Source organism: Furipterus horrens, unplaced genomic scaffold (genome assembly GCF_987537825.1).
Source record: "Furipterus horrens unplaced genomic scaffold, mFurHor1.1.pri manual_scaffold_4, whole genome shotgun sequence".
Classification (NCBI taxonomy): Eukaryota; Metazoa; Chordata; class Mammalia; order Chiroptera; family Furipteridae; genus Furipterus; species Furipterus horrens.
In genome coordinates, this window is record NW_028327174.1 from 25,920,957 (window position 1) to 25,942,272 (window position 21,316).

Genomic DNA, 21,316 nt, shown 5'->3' on the forward strand with positions numbered 1-21,316 from the left:
GAACCGCCAAATTGTTTCCCGAAGCAGCTCCACCTCTTCAGGATACCCTCGGTGTCCCTGAGGAGGGCCTGCTCCTAGAGACCCTACTTCATTACTGCCTCCGCGGGGCCCCAAATTCCCACCCCCCTGTGCCCTGGCCGCAGGAACCCAACGGCCAAAGCCTCCTAGGGACCGCACTGTGGGAAACGTAGTCCCGGCCTCCCCGCCTGGTCCCGCCTCCGCAGCGCTCGCGGCAAGAGGAAAACAGACGTTGGACTGAGGCTCTGTGGACATTGTAGTTTCCCTTCAAGTCGGTTGCGTACACATGGCTGTAAGATAAACTACAATCCCCAGAAGCCCGCGGTGCTACGGCAGCTGAAGGGGCCTATCCGCGCGCAGCACTCCTGCCCACCCTCCCTTCCCGGCTGCTCTCCAGGGCGTCTGTAAACACACTCAGACTGTCATGGAGGGGGAGGAGGGGGCGGTGGCGCCGGAGGGAGGCGTTTTGGGCCGCCTCCAGAGTCCGCTCTGCCATTCCTGAACTGGTCCCTCGTCCCCGTGACTGTGGCATCAGGGAAGCGAATTGTTAGGCGAGAGGAGGAGGCAGTCAGAACCATATCCCCTTCTTCCCCCGGGGCGGGGGCCGGGCCCGGCCAGGCCGGTGTAGCCAGGGAGGGCAGGGGGAGGGACCGCCTGGCCAGGCTGGCCTATCTGCCGAGATGGATGACAGTAAGGTAAGTCCTGTGGTTTGCACGCGCAGCTGCCGCCGCCGCCGCCGCCACCGCCGCCTGCTTGTCGCTAAGTACTGGTCCCGCCGCTGAGCCTCAGCTCTGTAGTCCATGCCGACACCCAAGAAACACCTGCCTTAGACATCCTGGCTCCTTCAATTATTACCCCAGGGTACCCAGCCAGGAATCCAGGGAACAGCGGGCTGCGTGGTTCCAGAAAGGGCCCTCTCCCCTGGGAAATTTTCACTCCCAGGGCAAGCCTGTGTGTCAGCTTTTCCAGGAAGTGCAAACCCTAGTCCTTGACTTGCCTACTGAGATAGGTGAAGAATTTACTTTGCTTTTCCTTTTTGCCCCGCCCCCTTACCCCCTCCCAGCCTTTCTCTAGTTTGGTGACCTTAATTAGGGCACCCTGAACCAGCCCTATTTCCCTTGACTGTTCCCTTCTTCTCTCCTGCTTCCTTACTCAATGCCCCATTCATATAATCAGTTCACTCCCCCTCTGAGCTATTTTCCTGTGGTTGGTTGGAACACTCTGCTAAGCTCCTGTTGCTATTCGTCCAGAGTCTGGAATCTAACCTCCTCTAGAAAGCCTTCTCTAAGAAAAGTAGTGAATTCTTTCTTGTTAATCTACCTTAATCATCCATCACCACCCCAATTTCTCTATCTAAATCACTTATACCTGTGATCATAAGGTACCAGACAATGGCTGTTGTTTAATTCATATGTGTAACCTATTCTTTCTGTCTTTCTGTCTGGCTACATTAGTGTTTAGCATTATTTCATGAAGATAGGGACGGCCAGCTTATTAATCATCAGACTTCCAGCATTTGCCAGTTTTTGAAGTGGGCATTGCTCCTTCCCTATGCTACCCAGAGGTTTTAACTTCCCACCATCTTCAGCATGCTGCTGGAGATAGCTTTTTTCTTGGTTTGCGTGCCCTTTTCCCCTTCCAGGTAACTAGTAACATTTTGCTGTTGTCAAGTTTTTGTTTCACTTATCATCCGAGAGGTTGAAAAGATTTACAGCTTCTCTCTACTGCGTGAGTCACTGTAGGTTATCTCCTCTTCCTGATCCTGCAGAAGGCTCTGAGAAAAGTGATAGAAGGGAAAGCCCGACACAGTACTCTGGAATTGGGACTCACCTAGAGAAACAGTCTGCTTGTGAAGTCGCAAACCCCTCCTGATAGGAAGTGGTATTTCCAAGAAAGAAAGGGGGAATTCTGAAAGTTTTCCACAAAAATCAGAATATAACTTTTCAATAAAGTCTTTGCTAGCTTGATCTTTCAGTGTTAATTTTGAAATTTGCATACTGTATCTATTATCTTTCCAAGAGAATAATGATGTGGCTATTTAAGAATGCCAAAATAACATAGTTTTTAAACAAATTTATTGATTTTAGAGAGAGAGAGAGCGCACACAAGAGAGAAAGAGAAACATCTACTTGTTGTTCCACTTATTTATGCATTCATTGGTTGCTTCTTGTATGTGCACTGACCGGGAATTGAACCTGCAACCTTGGCATATTGGGATGACATAGTTTTTTTACTTTTCTTAATTTAAGACTCTCACAGAATATTCTACATAATTTTCAGTTGTTTCCTTTTAACATCTTTGAAACATTTAGTAACTTTCAGAAAGTCTTCAATAATCTCAAGGAAGTCCAAGCAAAATAAATAAGATTTTGAGTTATTTTGCTTACTTATAAAATCACGTAGCAGTTATTTCTAAAACTAGCAAATTGTATTGGGGCTGGTATAAAATTTTATTGTTTTGCCTAAAAGTGAAGTTTTGGGGAGTAGTTATTCATAACTTCCTATAGGGTCCACAGGTATGCAAAATAAATTCAGTTTTCTTTCTTCATTGATTGTTTTATGAAATAATTTAGAAACCACCAGTATCTTAAATCTTTAATAATTGTGGAAAACAAAATCCATTTCAAATGTCTATGGGTGAATAGTGCCTCTGTGAATACACTACTTTCACCTTGTCTGCCTGTCATAGTTTGGGGTGAATAATATTTAAATGCCTTGTACGGCAAGACTGGACTGCTTTCAGCAGCCAGATAGTATGAAACAGCCCTTAAATAAGGCTTTGGCAGCTCCCAGCCCTGCCTTTCTCTGTGCTCCATTGTTAGAGTTCTGCAAAATTGTATTGTCCTCCTAGTACATGCATACATACATACACACTCACACAGAAAACACACTTCTCCCTCGCATATATATGGGTGTTGGAGTCTTCCTCTGTATAAGGGATGGTGAGGGTTGGGTCTTAGAAGTAGGGCAGCTGTGCTGGTAAGAGCACAAAGGATGACAAACACTGACAGCGAGGCCAGGGCAACAGGAAGAGCAGGAAGTGAGCAGGAGCAGAGGTGAAAGAGGAGAGGCTGTATTTGAATGAGCAGGTCAAAAAACAGATGATGACAATGTGAGGATCTCCCTTTATAAAGATTCTGTATTCTGAATTGTTTTCCTCAGTGGCAATGAATGAGTTTCCAAGAGCTCTCCACATTTTGCCATCTAGTTTCCCGGAGCAAGAGCAGGACAGATTTGAATGTGAGTGCAGCTTTGCCTCCAGGTGTCTAGCATTGTGCCTGATACAGCATAGAGTACTAGTTGTTAATAGTGACTGAATTGAATTGGAGCAAAGTGACATTATGGAGCATGCCCTGATGTACCTGGGCTTTAGTAATCAATGTGCTTCATTGAGCCAGCCAGCCAGAGTATACAGACAATAGCAAATAGGAAAAATAAAGCAAGAGCTATATTGGATATCTACAAATGCGGGCTTGGGAAAGTGCTAAGTAGCAGAGTTCAAATACTAAGTAGATATCTACTAGGTTAGTTGGGAAGAAACAAATCTTGGCTAAGTTATTTAACCTTTCTGACCTTCCATCCTATCTGTTAAAAGGTTAGTACCTTCTTCACAGGCTTTGTTGAGGACTAGAGATATTGCATCGAGTAGAGTCTAACACATGGTAGGTACTCAAAAAATGCTATTATTATTATTATATTACCAAACAGTGACTTCCTTGGTCCTTGGCACAGTGTAGTAGGCACCTAACATGCTCATTTTAGTCATTCTTAAGTGTGCAGTGTTGCATAGCATTTGCGACTCTTTATTTCTATACTACTACCCTTTGCTCCTAACTATGCCTTCAAATGGGACAGGGGAAATGGAATGTGTCATGAAATGAACTTAAGCTGTGCCCTGAACTGTCAGATTATGTGAGAAAGTAATCTCCTGAGCCACCTGCATGTCCACCTCTAGGAAAAAGTGCTTATTCTTGTGAAAGCCTTTTCTTCCTGACGTGCTGCATTCAGTTACAAAGAAAATTGAAATGTGTTATTTTCAGAGGCTTTGATCATAGAAGGTTCTTATTTTATATTTGACTTATATGTTTATTGAATGAATAACTAAATTGAAATATCCTAGACCAGATGTGTTCCTGCTGCAGACTATGAGCTGGTAAAAGACTACCATATACCATACTTTATTGCCCAGCCTGACAGAGCATCAAGTTCCAGCTGAGGGACTGATGAGAGAGTGGGCCAGCTGCTGGTCACAGTGTGTTAATATGGGCTGCTGTTCTCTTCTGTACTTCCCTTCCACATATGTGACACATAGTTATATGAAAATGAGGTTTCTTATATCTTCCATAGGTAAGAAGACAAATTCTTATGTTCTATTAACTTGCTCTGAGCGGTGCTGGTTCTCACAAAAGTTTTAGGTTGGCAAAAAAAGTCTCTGACATTCCCAGACCTATCCTTTGGCCTCTTTGCCATCCTTCGCTGCAGTTGGAGCTACCCTCTTTGGCAGTACCACAAAGCTCAGACATTGTCTGCTTTCTCTGTCCTTCTACTTTATCAATAATTTCCACAAGACTAAGGCTAACACAGAAGACCCAGCTCATCTACTAAATAAATGTCTGACAGTAGATATTAATGTTTTAATGTACCTTTCTTTCCTATATAGGTTACTACACATCTTAACTAGGGTGGTTTTATAGATAATTTAACCCTAAGGGGCAATTTTAATACTACATAAACCAATTTAAATTCAAGTTTAGATAATATTTTGCTCTTTGTTTTCAGAAAACTTTGTTTATTCATTAATTCATCAGACATTTGTTGGACACCTAATATGTACCAGGCATTGTGCTAGACAGTAGAGATAAGAGTTTATAACTGTTCTCGGGAGCTTACATTTCAGTGGGCGAGGCAGACGCATAGAAAAATAATTACAATATAGTGAGGTAAGAAATGAGGGCAATTGAGGCAAAGTGGTTTGGGGGGCACTAGAATGGATACCTAACACTTTGAGTATGTCAGACATAGGTTCACGCAATAGGAGTGGATCTCTAAGGAAGAATAAGAGTCCCCTAGAAAACAGGGAAGAGGGGATATCCTGTACTAAAGCATATTGCACTGGCAAATAAGTGTTTTGGTACCAGCTAGAGCAGGAAATGGCAAATTTTCTATACAAGTCCAGGTAGTAAATATTTGTTGACCATGTGATCTCTGTTGCAGTTCTTCAACTCTGCCATTGTAGCACAAAAGCAACCATAGTCAGAATGTAATGAGTGGGTATGGCTGTGTTTTAATAAAATTTATTTACCAGAACAAGTAACAGGCTGGGTTTGGCTTGCCATCAGGGCTGTAGTTGGCTGACTCCTGAGCTAAAGCATAAGGAACAAGTAGAAGTGTGGGCAGAGATATGGGTGGAAAGATAATCAGGGGCTGGATCATGATATGCCTGGCAAGTTAAGCTAAGAAATTTTGAGTTGCTATTTTTTAATGTGTAGAATAAAGAAGACACCTGCTGAATCAGACTCTTTGGGAATGGAGCCTGGGAATTTTAATATTGATAGACTCCCCAGTTGAGTGGCTCATATGCTTGCTTACTGAAGTTTGAAAACAAAGGCCACAGATATTGGGGAGTCATTGAAGCATTTTAAAGCAGAGGTGACGATATCAGATTTGTGTTCACATAGAAAAATACTGAAATAAGCCAGGCAAAGGAAGAAAAATACCATATATCACCTAATACAGGAAACTAAAGAACAACACAAACAAAGGAACTAAATAGAACAAAGAGCAGAATAGCAGTCAATAGGGAGGAGGGGAGAGGGAGAGAAGGGGGATAAGTAAGGGAAGGGTTTAATTAAAGAGCCTGTATGAAAGACTCATGGACATGGACAACGGGGAGGGATATGATTGCGGGAGAGGGGGTGGGTTGGGTGGGGGAGAGAAATTAGGGGAAAAGGGGACAACTGTAATTGAAAAACCAAAATAAAAAATAAAAGAAAAATACTCATGGCTATATGGAGAATGGATTAGGGAGGGTAAAGATGTAGGAACTCGGCCAAGACTAGAGGCACATGGTCTAATTAAGAAAGAACATTGATTTTGGCACATAACCAGAATTCATAGCTCATTTCTACCACTTTCAGGCTATTATGATTTTGTACAGATTATTTCATCTTCTCAGAACTGAATTTCTTCACCTATAAATTGGGTGTGTTATTAAAACCTCACTGAGTTATTGTGAAAATTAAATGTACTATATATGTGAATCCATATCAAAAGAACTTTTAGTACGTAATGGGTTCTCAATAAATGCTAGTCCTTTCTGACTCTTCACTAGCTTGGTTAGATTGCTCAGAAGAAAGACCTGAACTGAAGACCTTATTAGAGCCTGTTATAATGTAGGCTGTGATTGATGCGGCATGCATAAATCCTCCAGGATAAGAATGTGGACAGAAGGTAGCTGAAGAGATAGAACCCTGGAAAACTCTAAAATGATCAGAAGAGGCTGAGGAATACTGTAGGACTCAGCAAAATACACTGAAAAAGAAAGGTTAGTGACACAGAAGAACCAGAAAAAAAAAAGAGGCTGTTATACCAGCTATCTAAGGGAGAAGATAATTTTACAAAGGGGACTTAGTCTATAATATGAGATGCTACAAAAAAAAAAAAATAAGTTCAAGTAAAGTAAGTAGTGAAAAAGGATCCTTGGACTTGGAAAATAGGTTGTTTATGAACCTAGCAAGAAAAGTTTCAATAGAGCGATAGAGCAGAAGCCAAAATGTAGTGGTGGAAAAAGAGATGGGTGGGAAAGAAGCAAAGATGCTTAATTATAGACCTCTCTTACCGAGCTAGTTCTTAACAGTTTCAGGCAATGCTAAATATATACAGTATTACATTTAGCTTCAAACAGTAATAGCTAGAAGGGGGTAAGGCATAGGGAACGGGAGAGGCAGGGGTTAACTCTCACTTCAGAGATGCCTACTTCATCTGGTTTCTCCTGTTCTCCTGTTGACTAGAAAAGCTGGCAGAAAGGTTAGCAGCAGGAAGATATGGTTAGACTTTCTCTTTCTGAAGATCTGATAAATAGGAGAAAAAGTCTAAAACCCATAGCTGTGAAGGAAGTTATGGGAGCCTTGACACCAAATGAAAATGCAGCTACTTGTTTTTTTTCTTTCAAGTGGTAAAGAGCTGTGGCTCGGGCACATTCATATCTATCTTATTTTCCTTTAATCAGCTGGAGATAACTTTTCACTTTATGTTTTTAAAAGAAAAGTGAAACAAGCCTTCTTGCTATTTTTCTTTTTAGCTGGGGCCGATGCTACCACTTCATGTAAATGCACTCATTTTCTTAGACTTAAGAACTTGAAACTCGTATGAGTTGTCTTAAGAATTAGAACATTAGTCCCTGGCCGAAGTGGCTTAGTGGATTGAGCGCTGGCCTGTGAACCAAAATGTTGCCCATTCGGTTCCCGGTCGGGGCCCCAGTTGGGGGCCTGCAGGAGGCAGCTGACTGATATTTCTCTCCCTCTCTTTCTCCCTCCTTTCCCCTCTCTCTAAAAATAAATAAATAAAATCTTTAAAAAAAAAAGAATTAGAACATTAGGATGTAAGTAAGTACAAAAAGAGTGGTAAAATAATAGGAGTCCTTAATTGGTTTTTCAGATTTTGTATCCCTTATGAGGGTGATTTTTAAAACTTTCTATAAGTTGTTGGTAGTGATAGCAACAGGTCAGTTTTAAAATATTGCTATTTTTCTTTGTATGTATTCTTTTAATTACCAGTTGATAAATGCCTGGTTCTGGGCTGGATACTACGGGGGCTACAGAAGCAGTGGGAAAAAAAGCTGCTGGGTCCGAGGAACTCACGCTGCTGAAAGAACTAGAACTTAAATCTGTGGGGCCACTAAAAAAATACAATATAACAGAAACTCAGTATGATGTTAACTACATATTCCAAAAATTTGGAAAAAAAAATAAAGGGCAGACCGTTGCTTCAAAGAGGGCTAGAGCTGATCCTAACCAAAGAAGACATATTTGCCCTTTTGTGTGGTGGGGGGATGGAGAAGGAACATTTAGAGAAATGTTGAGAAATAGGTGGGGATGCCAGGGATGGGGTCCCTCTGGTTACTGCCATGACTTGATTGTGGGGGCTGCCTGTTGGGAATAACGAAAGAGAAGAGTGGCTTGGTGAGAGGGAACCTGGATATTGTGGGCTGAATGGTGGCCCCTAAACACATGTATCTATGTCTTAATCCCTGGAATTTGTGAACATCACTTTATATGGAAAAAGTGACTATTATTTTGTATGGCAAAATGCTGTGATTAAGTTAAGGATTTTGAGAGGAAGACTTTACCCTATATCATCTGAGCGGGACCCACATCCAATGACAAGGGTCCTCGTAAGAGTGAGGCAGAGAGAGATTTGACAGAAAGATGTGGAGGCAGCTTGACCACAGAGGCAGAGATTGGGTTAATGTGGCCACAAATTAAGGAATGCTGACAGCAGGAGAACCTGGAATAAAATGAAGGATGGATTCTCCCCTAGGGCTTCCAGAGGGAGTGCAGCCGTGCCAAACCTCTTTCCTCCAGAAGAGAAAAAATGAATGTCTGTTGTTTTAACCCACCTTGTGGTAACTGTTACAGCAGCCACAGGAAACTTAATACACTGGTTATGGTGGCCTAGTAAGCAGTGCTGAGCCAAAGGTCTTCTCTTGAGCTGGAAAGTGACATGGCCAAAGGGCCATTAAAGTTTATCCTTTCTATAATGATGACATATTACTTTTTACAATGAAGAAAAATACATTAAAGTAAAAATACAGTAGTAATAAGCTGAAAAGAAAGGTTCGTATGGCAGCTCTTTGCAACATGGATTAACTAGGTAAGAGGACGTAGAAAAGGAGAGATGGTAGGGAAATCCATTGGGAATGTAGTATAATAATCTGTGAGTAGGACCCTGACTAATGTAGGTGGTAGGAATGGAGAGGAGGAGCTAAATCAGAGATTTTATAATGGAATAAATTGGCATGACTTCGGTAGGTGGGCACAGAGAGTCATAATAGTAAATGAAAATTCAAGGAAGCATAAAATGAACAAGTTTGTTACTTAACCTCACCATTGCCTTCCATCAAGTACCTAATGCCAAAGTGAGTTGGATTAAATGAATGACTATAGCATTAATATAGCAGTGCATATGAAACACCTGTCAGTTTTAGGTAGAGCCTTTTCAGGGAATGATATGTTCAAGTGAAGGAGTGTTACCTAAGAACCTGGAGGGGAAGTCATGCTTGATGATAGTTACCTTGTGACAAGTTGCTCTAATGCAGATCAGGGGACTTGGATCTAGACCCTTCTCTGACATTGAAAATCTCTGGGCTAAAGTTTTGTCATCTATGAAATAAAGAGATCACTATGCATATCTGTGTGTGTGTGTGTGTGTGTGTGTGTCTGTGTCTACTACCAGCACTCCTGTATATACAATTATTCTGCCCTTTATAGTGTTATTGTTTCTTTCATGTCTACTATGTTTCACAAGTCTACATACATTAAAAGTAAGGACCCTGTTTTATATTAATATTCCTAGAGTTTTACAGTGTTTGGGACATAGTGCGTGTTCAGTAAATGATTGTTAAATAAAGGAGTTAATTTTCCCCATTTACCTGAAAAATTTGAGGAGAGTTTACTTCACCTGAAAGGGTGAAATAATGAGAAAATGTGTAGAGTGCCTAACTCAAGGCCTTGTCCCCACTGCACACCCTGATTTAGTCCTGAGTTTAAATTGTTGTCCTTTGTTCCTAGAAAGCTAGAGCTAAAACGATTCAAGAACTTTTGGAATAGTATTTAATCTGCACATTAGGGGCTTCCTCATTTTAATAAGCCCCTAAAGAGCATGCAACTACAATCATGCCTCTTCCTATAGAAGTTACACCTGTTGAGTAGGAAGCCTGTGCTCTCCACACTTAGGCCTTGGCAGACGCTCTGTCTTCTGTCCTTCTCTATAATGGTTAAATTTAGAATTATCAGGAACTCTCTCGTGGCTGAGTCCAGTAATTTTACTTTAATTTCCAGTTTTTTCAAAAATTAGGAACATAAATTAGGAGCATTTAAAAATCATAAAAATACGGGTGAGAACAAAAGCTTCCTCTTGGAAGAGATAGGAGAGCAAGAGGACAAAGTCGTTATTATTGAGTTTGTGAAGATTTTATGAAACATAGGTAAGAATGAGTTTTGGCTCATAGATATTTAAGGAATTTGTGGGGTTGGTTTCAGTTTTAGTTTCTGGTTCCTAGTTTCTAATAAACTTCCGCTATGTGTCCCCCAATCTTTATGGCTTATGGAGTACGTAAAGTTCAGTTAACTACTATAGTTCACAACTAGTATGGTAACCTGCATTTGTATAATTCTTTATTTTTTGCAAAGTGCTGTCACACATTATTCTACTTAAAATTTACAATAATCCTGTGATGTGCTTGACTCTTGAAAACTAATCAGATGTTAGCTGGCACTGAAAGCCAAAAATTCAGTGTATTCCCAAGGAAAAGTTAAGCTCGAAACATGGTGGTTATGTGGCTTTAAATGTAATTTTACAGGAGATGACATAAAATACAGGAACTCTGGGTTCATTTATTATGCCTTTCTAATAAAAAGGGAATAAAATAGTTCCAGTTTAAATATTTTGATACCATGAAAACTAAACAATAGATTATAACGTTTGTTGGATTTTTATGATTGTGCTTCTCAAAAGCAGCCACTCCTGCATTAATTAAAAACAGCAATCTATGAGGTATTGGATTATAGTGTTGTGTGATGACTCATTTTATTACATAAAGAATAGATGTGATTACCATTTCACTATAGACATGAGTTTATGCTATAAGTAAATTGCTTTTTAAAACCTGTAGCAGTAGGGTGATTTCAAAATATTTTATTAAAATTGTGCAATTGATATGATATAAGCATAATTTAAAATTTAGCCCACAGTAATATTTGGATTAATTAGCCATCCTAGAATCCTAATCAGGTATTTACATTGAGGGAAAATTTCCTCAGACATATATTGGTATAAAAGGGTGATGTAGAATAGAAAAGCTTTAAAACACCAGTTTTTGATAAGTTGAAACTAATTTAGGAGTAGTACTGAATCAGCTAGCTTTTAAGATGGTGGTGGAAAGGAAAGATTTTTTTTTCCCTTGGAGTATTCAATTTCATTTCAGATCCATCCTGTGAAATGCTTGATGCAGTGGTTAGCCATCATGTTATGATACAAGGTCTGGTAAATGTGGTTGATCCACATTTAAAGTGTGGTTTTCTTGACCTAACCATTATACTTAGTAATGATCTGATCTTTATAGGGTACTGGGCATTGTCGGTGTACGACATTAATAGTGATTTCAAACAAACAAATAAATCAAAGTTTTTATATCCAAATTAATATTGATCCTTTGAGTTTTGTTACCTGGGAAGGTTTCTGCATTTATTCTAATGATTTCTCTTTTAGAACAGCCTTTAAAGCCAAAGCAATACTCCTTTCAGTATACTGACATTTTTATTCTTTGAGGTTAATTTTCAGAAAGAACTGAACATCATTCAGAACCTTGTCAGGTAAACAAAGTGGATAATCTAGTTGTTTGGAAATTTAAGAAAACTGTATTGCTCTAAAATAACATAGCCTCTAAAGGCATATTGTATTGTGGCTTGTAAGAAATTGGCTCCTGAAGCACTTTTCAAAAAAGCTTGTTCATTGGAATAAATGTATACCTCCCCCTCTTTAAAGGTGACTGCTTTAAAGAAAACTTATTTGATGTGTAAGTTCTGGTTCATGTTTGTAAAAATTCATCATCTTAATCTCATAGTTACATCTTGTACAAGAATTTGGGGAGGTTCCAGTGCTAAACAATGAAGAAGATTAAATTACTTTGCCAGTCACCAAAAAATTGTGCCTATGCAGGTAAATGAATAACAGGTAGAAATCTCCTGAGACAGTCTAGATTTATAGGCTTTAAAGGCAGGAGAAAATTATCCTGAAAATTTCAAGGGCTCCCTGTATGTTTCTTTGAGCTCAACAAATTTGAAGCGGGAATTTATAGCCATATCACATATTTGTTTTTATGTACATATAATTTTACAAATTTTATATTTTTCTAATTGTACACATTTAAAAATCATAAAAAATACAGGTGAGAAAAAGCTACATATAATCACACCTATCAGAGAAATCCTCATTGAACTTCTGTTAACATCCTTTCTTCTTTGTGTTGTTTTGTAACGTTGAGATAATACTGAACTTACAATTTTGAATATTGATATCTTTTTACTTATTATTTTCTTAAGACAATAAAAATTAGGCAGTCTTTTAGTTTTTTATTATCCAGCTACATACGGTTTTTAAAGTTTACTGCCAAACTATTTAAATTTTATTATTGAAAAAATAACAAAAACTTATATTATTTCTTCTCTCACATTCATGGTATAAAAGTACCAGAAAAAGATTATGAACCAAAGCCCCATAAGGCATTTCATGGGATTGTGCTTTTTGAGTTCCATAGGCTTTATTAATTTATTATTTGTAAATTGCTAATACGCAGCCATAGTCACCTTCCCAGACACAGAACTAAGAGAAAAAACATGATGTCTTCTCTCTCTTGCTGAAGGTGGTTGGAGGCAAGGTAAAGAAGCCCGGCAAACGTGGTCGGAAGCCAGCCAAAATTGACTTGAAGGCAAAACTTGAGAGGAGCCGGCAAAGTGCAAGAGAATGCCGGGCCAGAAAGAAACTGAGATATCAGTATTTGGAAGAGTTGGTATCCAGTCGGGAAAGAGCCATATGTGCCCTCAGAGAGGAACTGGAAATGGTAAGAAAATCTGTCAGTAAATACATGAAAAAAAAAATCAACCTATGCTTCGCAAAGAGATATACATTAAAACATGAACAAACCAATTATCACCAATTATCCAGTTGACAAACATGGGAAAGAATATTCATTGGTCAGTTGTCAGCCAGAATGTGGGCAAATAGGCATTTTCATACACTGCTGGTAGGAGTGGAATGTACATGAGTATTTCACTGAGGGATGGTTTATGATAGAAAAAAATGGAAAATAACCCAAATGTACAGGGGATTCATTAAATAAACTATACTTAATTCATATATTTTACTACTTTGCAACCAGTAAAAATCACAGTGCACCTATATATTTATTGATGTAGAAAAACACAGTATATTGCTAAGTGGAAAAAACAATATAGCAATATGTAACAATATGAATAGTACAATACTATTTGTGTCTAAACATTTATTTATTTAGCATGTTTCATTCTTCTATTCATTCATTCAGATTTGGGGTAGTGGCTGTAGAAATGGAAAAGAGAACAGGTAAAATAATATTGAGACCCCATTACTGTGAGCTCAGGGGAGGAGGTGACAGGTTGGAGGAGAGAAGAGGTAATACTACCATGATCATGACAAAACTAGTACAGGCTACCACCACTTTTTAGAAAGTAAGAAAATAGGTTGGAGTACAAAGAGAGTTCAGATATACACTATACAGTAGATGTTTTGTTAGTATATTAAATTTGACTTATACAATTGGGTTGGCCAAGAAGTCCGTTTAGTTTTTTTCTGTCAAATAAGACACATTTTTAATTTTCATCAATAACTTAATATTGATTTGGATATTTTGAGAATGTTGGCTGTCTCCCGGGTGGTATAACATTGATTGTTCTCAATTACTGTCTCTATTTGATCACTATCAACTTTAACTGGTCTTCCTGACTGTGGAGCATCGTCCAGCAAGCAATCTCCTGCACAAAACTTCACAGACTACTTTTGACCTGTACGATCAGTCACAGCACCTTCTCCATACATTACTCAACTCTTTTTTTTGCGTTTTTACCTTTCTTGAAATAATAAAACATAATATACCAAAAGTGTTGTATATTTTCTTCTATCTTCACTATTAAAATAGCTACACAAAAAAATTCACCAATTTTGATAAATTTTTAAATGCATGCTGCTATCGCAGCTGTCATACAATCTAACAAAATTGTTTTCTATGAAGACAACTAAGTGATATTAGAGCCATCTTATGGAAAAAAACCAAATGAACTTTTTGGCCAATGCAATATAAATTATTCCTCACCTTCTGCAGTGTAAGCCACTTGAGGGCATAATCTTTCAACTGATTAATCTTGTATACACACACTGATAGAAAGTAGATGTTTGGTGAATGTTTATGAAAGAGAGAAAGGAATTACAAAAGCATTTATTTTAGGAGTAGAAATAATAATATGACTATTAGCCAAAAGAGATGAATTCTAAATAGTGGCACACTATGGAGACATTTTTAAATCAGAGGGACCTTTTTAATCTGAGCAATAAAGTACTACAGTATATCATCAGAAGATTCAGTAGCAGTTTTCACCCTCTTGTGGAAGATGGCAGGCACATCCATGTCCTAGGTCAGAAATAGGAAATACAGTGTAGGATGGGATTTCCAGGAGCCAGTTTGACCTCTGGGTATGGGAGCTCTTATGTCTAGCATTTTTTATCAGTGGTTTCTGAACTCTGATTAGTAAAATATTACTTAAATATATTTTACATATTTCAGTACAAGCAGTGGTGCATGGCAATGGACCAAGGAAAAATCCCTTCTGAAATAAAGGCCCTACTCACTGGAGAAGAGCAGAGCAAATCTCAGCAGAACTCAAACAGGCACATGAAAGCTGGGAAAACAGATGCTAATAGCAATTCCTGTGAGTACAAAACATGGAGAGTTCACATACATGTAGAGGAGTATCTTAAGGTAGGATTTCTACTGACCACTTTCTTCTGTATGACTTTTTTTTCCTCTGTCTTTCAAAAAATAAAATATTGATGTTGTTTGTAGTACACTAATAAGCAAGTGTGATGGTTAGATTACTCTTCTTATTATGATCTTCCCAATTTTTCCCCCTGTGCCCTCCTCCACCCAGCACCCACCACTACGTCAGGCAATCTCCCCATCATTGCTCATGTCCGTGGGTCATGCATATAAGTTCTTTAGGTACTCCATTTCCTATACTGTACTTTACATCCCCAAGGCTATTCTGTAACTACTTCCTTGTACTTCCTAATCCCCTCATCTCTTTACCCATTCCCCAATACCCTCCTCCCATGTGGCAGCCATCAAAACGCTTTCTGTATTCATGAGTCTGTCTCTGTTCTTGTTTGCTTAGTTTGTTTTTTAGATTCAATTTTTGATAGATTTGTATTTATTGCCATTGTATTATTCATACTTTTGATCTTCTTTTCCTTAAGTAAGTCCCTATAACATTTCATATAATAATGGTTTGGTGATGATGAACTCCTTTAGTTTTTTCTTGTCTGGGAAGCTCTTTACCTGCCCTTTGATTCTAAATGGTAGCTTTGCTGGGTAGAGCAATCTTGGCTGTAGGTCCCTGCTTTTCATGATTTTGAATATTTCTTGCCAATCCCTTCTAGCTCGCAAAGAGAAATTGGCTCACAGTCTTATGGGAACTCCCCTGTAGGTAACTAACTTCTTTTCTCTTGCTGCTTTTAACATTCTTTTTTTATGTTTAACCTTTGGCATATTAATTATGATGTGTCTTAGAGTGGTCCTGTTTGGGTCCATCTTGTTTGGGACTCTCTGTGCTTCTTTGATTTGGCATGTCTATTTCCTTCACCCAATTAGGGAAGTTTTTTTTCATTATTTTTTCAAATAGATTCCCAATTTCTTGCTCTTTCTCTTCTTCTGGCACCACTATAATGTGAATGTTGGACCTCTTGAAGTTGTCCCAGAGGCTGCTTATACTATCCTTATTTTGTTGGATTATTTTTTCTTCTTCTTGTTCTGATTGGTTGTTTTTCTTTCCTTATGTTCCAAGCCATTGATTTAATTCTCTGCTTCATCCACTCTACTGTTGTTTCCCTGTAAATTGTTCTTTATTTCAGTTATTGTCTCCTTTGTTTCTGACTGGATCTTTTTTATGCTGTTGAGGTCCTAAGTTCCTTGAGCATCCTTATAACCAGTATTTTGAGCTCTGCATCTGATAGATTGCTTATCTCCATTTCATTTAGTTCTTTTTCTGGAGTTTTGATCTCTTCTTTCATTTGGGTCATGTTTGTCTCCTCATTTTGGCAGCCTCCCTGTGTTTGTTTCTATGTATTAGGTAGAGCTGCTATGGCTCCCTGTCTTGGTAGCATGGCCTAATGTAGTAGCTGTCCTGTAGGGTCCAGTAGCACAGCTTTCCCTATCACGCATACTGGGTACTCGAGGTGCGCTCTTCATGTGGGCTGAGTATACCCTCCTCTTGTAGTTGAGCCTTGATTACTGTTGGCAGGTCAGTGGGAGAGGTTTACCCAGACCAGTCAGCTTCATTTTAAAACAGATTAATTAAATTTCATTGATCTTAAAAACATTCTTACATTGGTAACTTTATTTTTCAGGGTGAAGATCATATAAAATGATAAGTCAGTGATGGAAGTCAATATCCTGAATCCTGTGAAGGATGAATATGTAAAATTATACTTCTTGGCTCCATTTACTGCCTACTGCTCCATAGTCATCTCTGTAAATCTGCAATTTCTACCAAATGTGTGATCATAGATCTCAAAGAATTTTGCTTTAACTTAACACTTAGAAAATTTACAAACATTCAAGACCTGTCCTGGTTGGTATTGCCACCTATGGCATTTAATGTGTTGTAATGCTTGAAAACACAGGAGTAGAGAAAAATGGGTAAAGATTGTATTTTTGCACCTTAACTCCACATTGCTTTATGGGTTAATTTATATTCTTTCCATGTGATTGTATGTATATGTGTGTTTAGGTGTCACCTCCTTCCATGTCTTTGATTGCCCTACAAAGAGAAACCAAATGGGCTGATTACTGACTAAGTTCTTAGCCTTCATGGACCTAATATTATTTCTTTATATGTACTTGAGTAATGTCTATTTTCTGCATGAACCATGATTTCTCCTGTGAGCCATTCCAGCATAAGCTGTGAATATGTATTAACAAATAGATACATTTCTATTTTTATAATCCATAATGATATGCCATTTTAAATAATGTACATGTTAGCAGCATCCGTCAGGAAAACCCTCAAGACAGCCTGTATTTGAAAGTGTTGTTGCTGTCTTCTCAAACTGTATTTATAAAAATTTCCTAGGGCCCAATTCATACTTGGAGAATAATCAGTCAAATTTTATTTTTAAGCCAGAAATAACCTTTTAGGCATTTCATTAGCATACATCATCTTGACAACCCAAAGTGTATATGTATGTATATGTTTCTATTATATGTCTATATGTGTATGTGAGGAGGACAGGAGTGAATGTTCACACGTTTCCTTGTGTAGTCAACTAACTTGGAAAATTTTTCTAAAGAAAATAGAATAAATTTAGCTGCTGAGATTGAGTTTCTGCCTCAAGAGATCTGGAATAAAATGAGGGACAAATTGCTGGTAGATCTAATGGCTGTAGCCATAACCAGAACACTTAGTGTCTTCCCTGACATGAGTTTCCTTATGAATGTGTCTAAGCCAGAAAGAAACGCACTGTAGGTGTGCATCTGGTTCAGCCCCGGGGATGTCTCCACTCGGGAGTGAAACACTGGAGCTAGAGTTGTGCACGGCACCACAGCTAGGAGGTGCAGAGCGCAGAGCAGTCCTTTCCAGTTCTCATTGCAGCTACATTTACTGTCTTCCTGACTTGCAAATGGAATGATGGTTGAGGAAGGCAGCTCACAGTATGATACACTAACATAGACCCAGGAATCTTGATTTCCCCATTGAGACCCTCTCTTTTCTTTCCTGTAGTTAAATCGGGAGTTGTGTTCCCTGTTGCTGCTAAATTATAATTGTCCTAGGCTCTAATGAAGCAAATATTTGGCTTCCAAACAAAATACGTTTTGTTATGAAATGGTAGTTTAAGAGGAGGCATCATATAATGCATTGTCTGTGAGGTGGAACAAGAGACGGACCGAGTAGTTTCAGATTACAAGGTACTTCCCCCACCCCCTTCTCTTAGGCTACGCATTTGAATAAAGTGCCTCCTGTGCTTAGGTTGCAAACTCAGATCTCTAGTCCAGTTCTGTGTGACTACTGATATACCACTAGCCCAGACTGTTGGGTCTCTCTGTATTTTGGTAGATTGGGTGTGTGTGTGTGTGTGTGTGTGTGTTTGAGATTAAGAGTATTTAATGTCTTTTTAAGATGACAAATATGGATAAAAGATTGTTAATATTTAGGCCTTCAGAATTTAAGTGTTTTAAATGTAGTGTTCAGATTGTAATGGGTCTGTTTTGCCTTCTGGTCTACTCAAATGTATATTTTTTATTTTGCAAAACAACCCAAGATGTACTCTATGTTACTATGTTCAGTACCTTTTGAATTCCCCAGAAGAGCTGTTTTCAAAGTAAACATTCCAAAATGAATGTGGCTCCTCCATGGAATGTCTTCATTGTCCTTGAAGTATTTCTTCTCTGGTTGTAATTTTATATTACAGGGTTATTTGTCTGAGCTATACCCCTACCCCCAGCATCTTCACAAAGAACAGTGACTTTGTCCTCAGATCAGGTAGAAGATGTAGAATTTTGGGTGAAAGTAAATTACAGTTTATTTGAATTTATTCCTAAACCTATCTATTTGGTATTTTGGAGTAGATCAAAACCAAGAGAGAGTTCCTTGGTTTTATAAAGGAATGTCTTGATTGCTTTGAGTATTGTGCTTGCTGCACGCTTTGGCCACTTGAAGCACATTAATAAATGTCACTGATTAAAACAGCCAGAGCATTTCTTTCCCCATTTCAGTTAAGGAGCAGCATACTGAAATCCTGGCATCTCTCACTTACCTGTAATGGCAAGCTGAGAGAGAACAGAAGAGGGTGAGTTTCAGTGAGCTCAGTCTCTCTGGACCAGTGCTGGTCTCTGAGTAACAATGTTTTCTTTTTCTTTTTAACCCAAAATAAGGAAGGTAAGGGGGAAAATATGTTTGTATATTTAGTCCAGTCATAATCTGTCATTAATTTAGCACAGACCTGCCATATATTAGAGCAACTGATTATAATATGGAATAAGTTTGACGAGGTCAAGTTTTAGGATATGGTTGAAGTTCTTAAATTTTTTTTCTATTTTATCTAAAATCTTTATATTGTATTTAAATCTGAATCTATCTTACTGCAGCAAGTTCATATCAGTTTACCAGCTAATTGGCAGTATTTATCAGCTTTACCAGTTAGCATTTTCTTTTATCATCTTTGAATTATGATAGATTTGATTTGGCTTATTACAAAAAGTATACGTTTAAACTGGACTTGCCTTTAGTTAAAATAAAGGGAAACATAAATGCTACATTTCCCAAGAAATCAGTTGCTTATTATCAATTATATATTTAGTTTTAAGGGAGAGGAAGATTACTGTTAAACCACATGGTATTTGGGGGCATTGAAAGGATTTTTCTTTCTCTGAAAAGCATTGTATAATTATATTTTTATGAAAAATAAAGTGTCTTCACCAGAAATATCTCAAATTGTTTCACATTACTGAAATATGTGTAAAGATGGAGTAGTAAAAAATGTGAGATTTAGGCAGAAAATTGGTCTTAGATCCATTCTCTGAGTCACCTTGAATTATTCCTTTAGCCTGTTTCCTATTTATAAAAAAAGGAGAGGATAACTTTCATAGAGTAATTGGAGTTATGAGAAACTGCTTCTTAGATCTCCAGCGTGGTAGCTGGATTCATACCCCTACCAGTAACACATCCATATAACTTACCTTTTTTGACACCTTGACTCCAGTTTCCCTTGATTTCACTTAGTTTCTAGTTAGTATAACTCACTTATGGTTTAACTGAAAATATACAATTGTTGCCTATTCTAGCTACATAGTTGCCTACAATTAACTATGACCAAGAGCAATTTGAGTCCTATGTCACTGGTCTTTATATCCTACTGGAATGAATTGTTAAATAAAGTCAAGACTTTCCGCCATCAGTTCTCTCAATTGCATGAATAGAAACTGCAACAGAAGAGTGATGATAAAAGTCTAAATTCTCAAGTATTTTGTGTATCCTGATTTTAAACCATTCCTTCTTAAGAAATATTTCAAGGGGGAGAATTGCCTTTGGGGTGAATAGTGAATAAAGGTTGCTCTACCACCCACCTCCCTTCCATTCAAGTTCCTGCTCTCCCAATTGTTCTTTCCACCTTGAATCTGCAAAATCTTGGCAGAACTTAGAAAAAGGAGCTAAAGAAGAACAATGACACACTTGAGAGTGGCAGTCAGAACCACCTGTTTCTACTATAGTTAGCACAGCAATAGGTGCTGAGTAATTTGGAAGACAGAAGAATTCATCTGGTTAGCAATGACTAAATTAAAATAACAATAGGTAACCTTTATTCAGGGCTTCCCAGGTATTTGGTAATACACTGAATGATTTATATGGATTTGGGCTCACTTTATTACTACTACAATCCTGTGAAGTGGGGTGATGGTTAGTCTCACATGTCAACTAGGCTATAGCATCTAGTCATTTAATCAAACATGAATACAGTGTTGCTATTAAACTATTTCATAGATATGGTTAACATTACAGTCAGTTGACTTGAAGCAATAGATTATTTTTGATATGAGTGGGCCTTACCCAATTCATTGAAGGCCTGTTAAGCAAAAGTGAGGATTCCCAAAGCAGAAATCCTTCCTGTTGGCCGACCCTATAGATTTAAAGCTAACCAACTCCCTCAATAGCATGAGCCAATTTCTTAAAATATCATCTACCTATCATTAACTATGTTCTATCAGTTCTGTTTTGCTGGAGAACCCTACTACAGGTAGGCACTGTTATTTTCCTTATTTTAGAAATAAAGGAGCTGGGGTTTGAGAATAATTTGCTGGGTTAAACATAAACAGTTGGTAAGCAAATCCTAAACTTCAACACCTAAGTTGGTTCCAGAGCCTTTAAAAGTGACCATCACTCTATTTGGGACAAAGAAAAATTTTTGCTGGCTGGGTCTGTCACTGGAGCTTTGTGCTAATTTTTACTAATTTTTAAAGGGTCTGCAGACAGCCGAGAAATTTGAATGAATCTAGACTGAGGAACAGAGTAGAAATCTGCTCTTTCAGCCATTGTGCAGCCTACATGTCTCTACCATGTAATTCTCCACATCTACTTTTATGATGTCTAGGAATCTGTGTCATGGTCTTATCTAACAGAATATAGTCTTTTAAAATTTGTTTTAATCCTCACCTGAGGATTTATTTATTTATTTATTGCTTTTGGAGAGAGTGGAAAGGAGAAAGAGGGGAAAAAAATCA

The 21,316-nt window shown here is 38.3% G+C and overlaps 2 protein-coding genes across 3 annotated transcripts in view; one reads left to right on the plus strand and one right to left on the minus strand.

Annotated features, from left to right (window-relative positions):
- Positions 1-415: 415 nt before the first annotated feature.
- On the plus strand, positions 416-19,525 carry CREBL2 (cAMP responsive element binding protein like 2). 2 transcript variants are annotated; one of them, XM_090272862.1, is made up of 4 exons: positions 416-713; positions 12,659-12,856; positions 14,612-14,806; positions 16,450-19,525. In XM_090272862.1, the coding sequence occupies exons 1-4, from the start codon at positions 699-701 to the stop codon at positions 16,468-16,470; spliced, it is 429 nt and encodes a 142-aa protein (XP_090128988.1). In that variant the 5' UTR covers positions 416-698; the 3' UTR covers positions 16,471-19,525. The 2 variants fall into 2 exon arrangements, with proteins under 2 accessions (XP_090128988.1, XP_090128989.1); XM_090272863.1 differs by having other exon boundaries at positions 14,612-14,756.
- The window catches only part of GPR19 (G protein-coupled receptor 19), a 33,262-nt gene continuing 24,402 nt past the window's right edge, over positions 12,457-21,316 (minus strand). Inside the window, exon 4 of the transcript XR_016510442.1 lies at positions 12,457-12,847. The gene's annotated coding sequence lies outside the window, so the exon portion shown is untranslated. The remainder of the gene's footprint in view (positions 12,848-21,316) is intronic.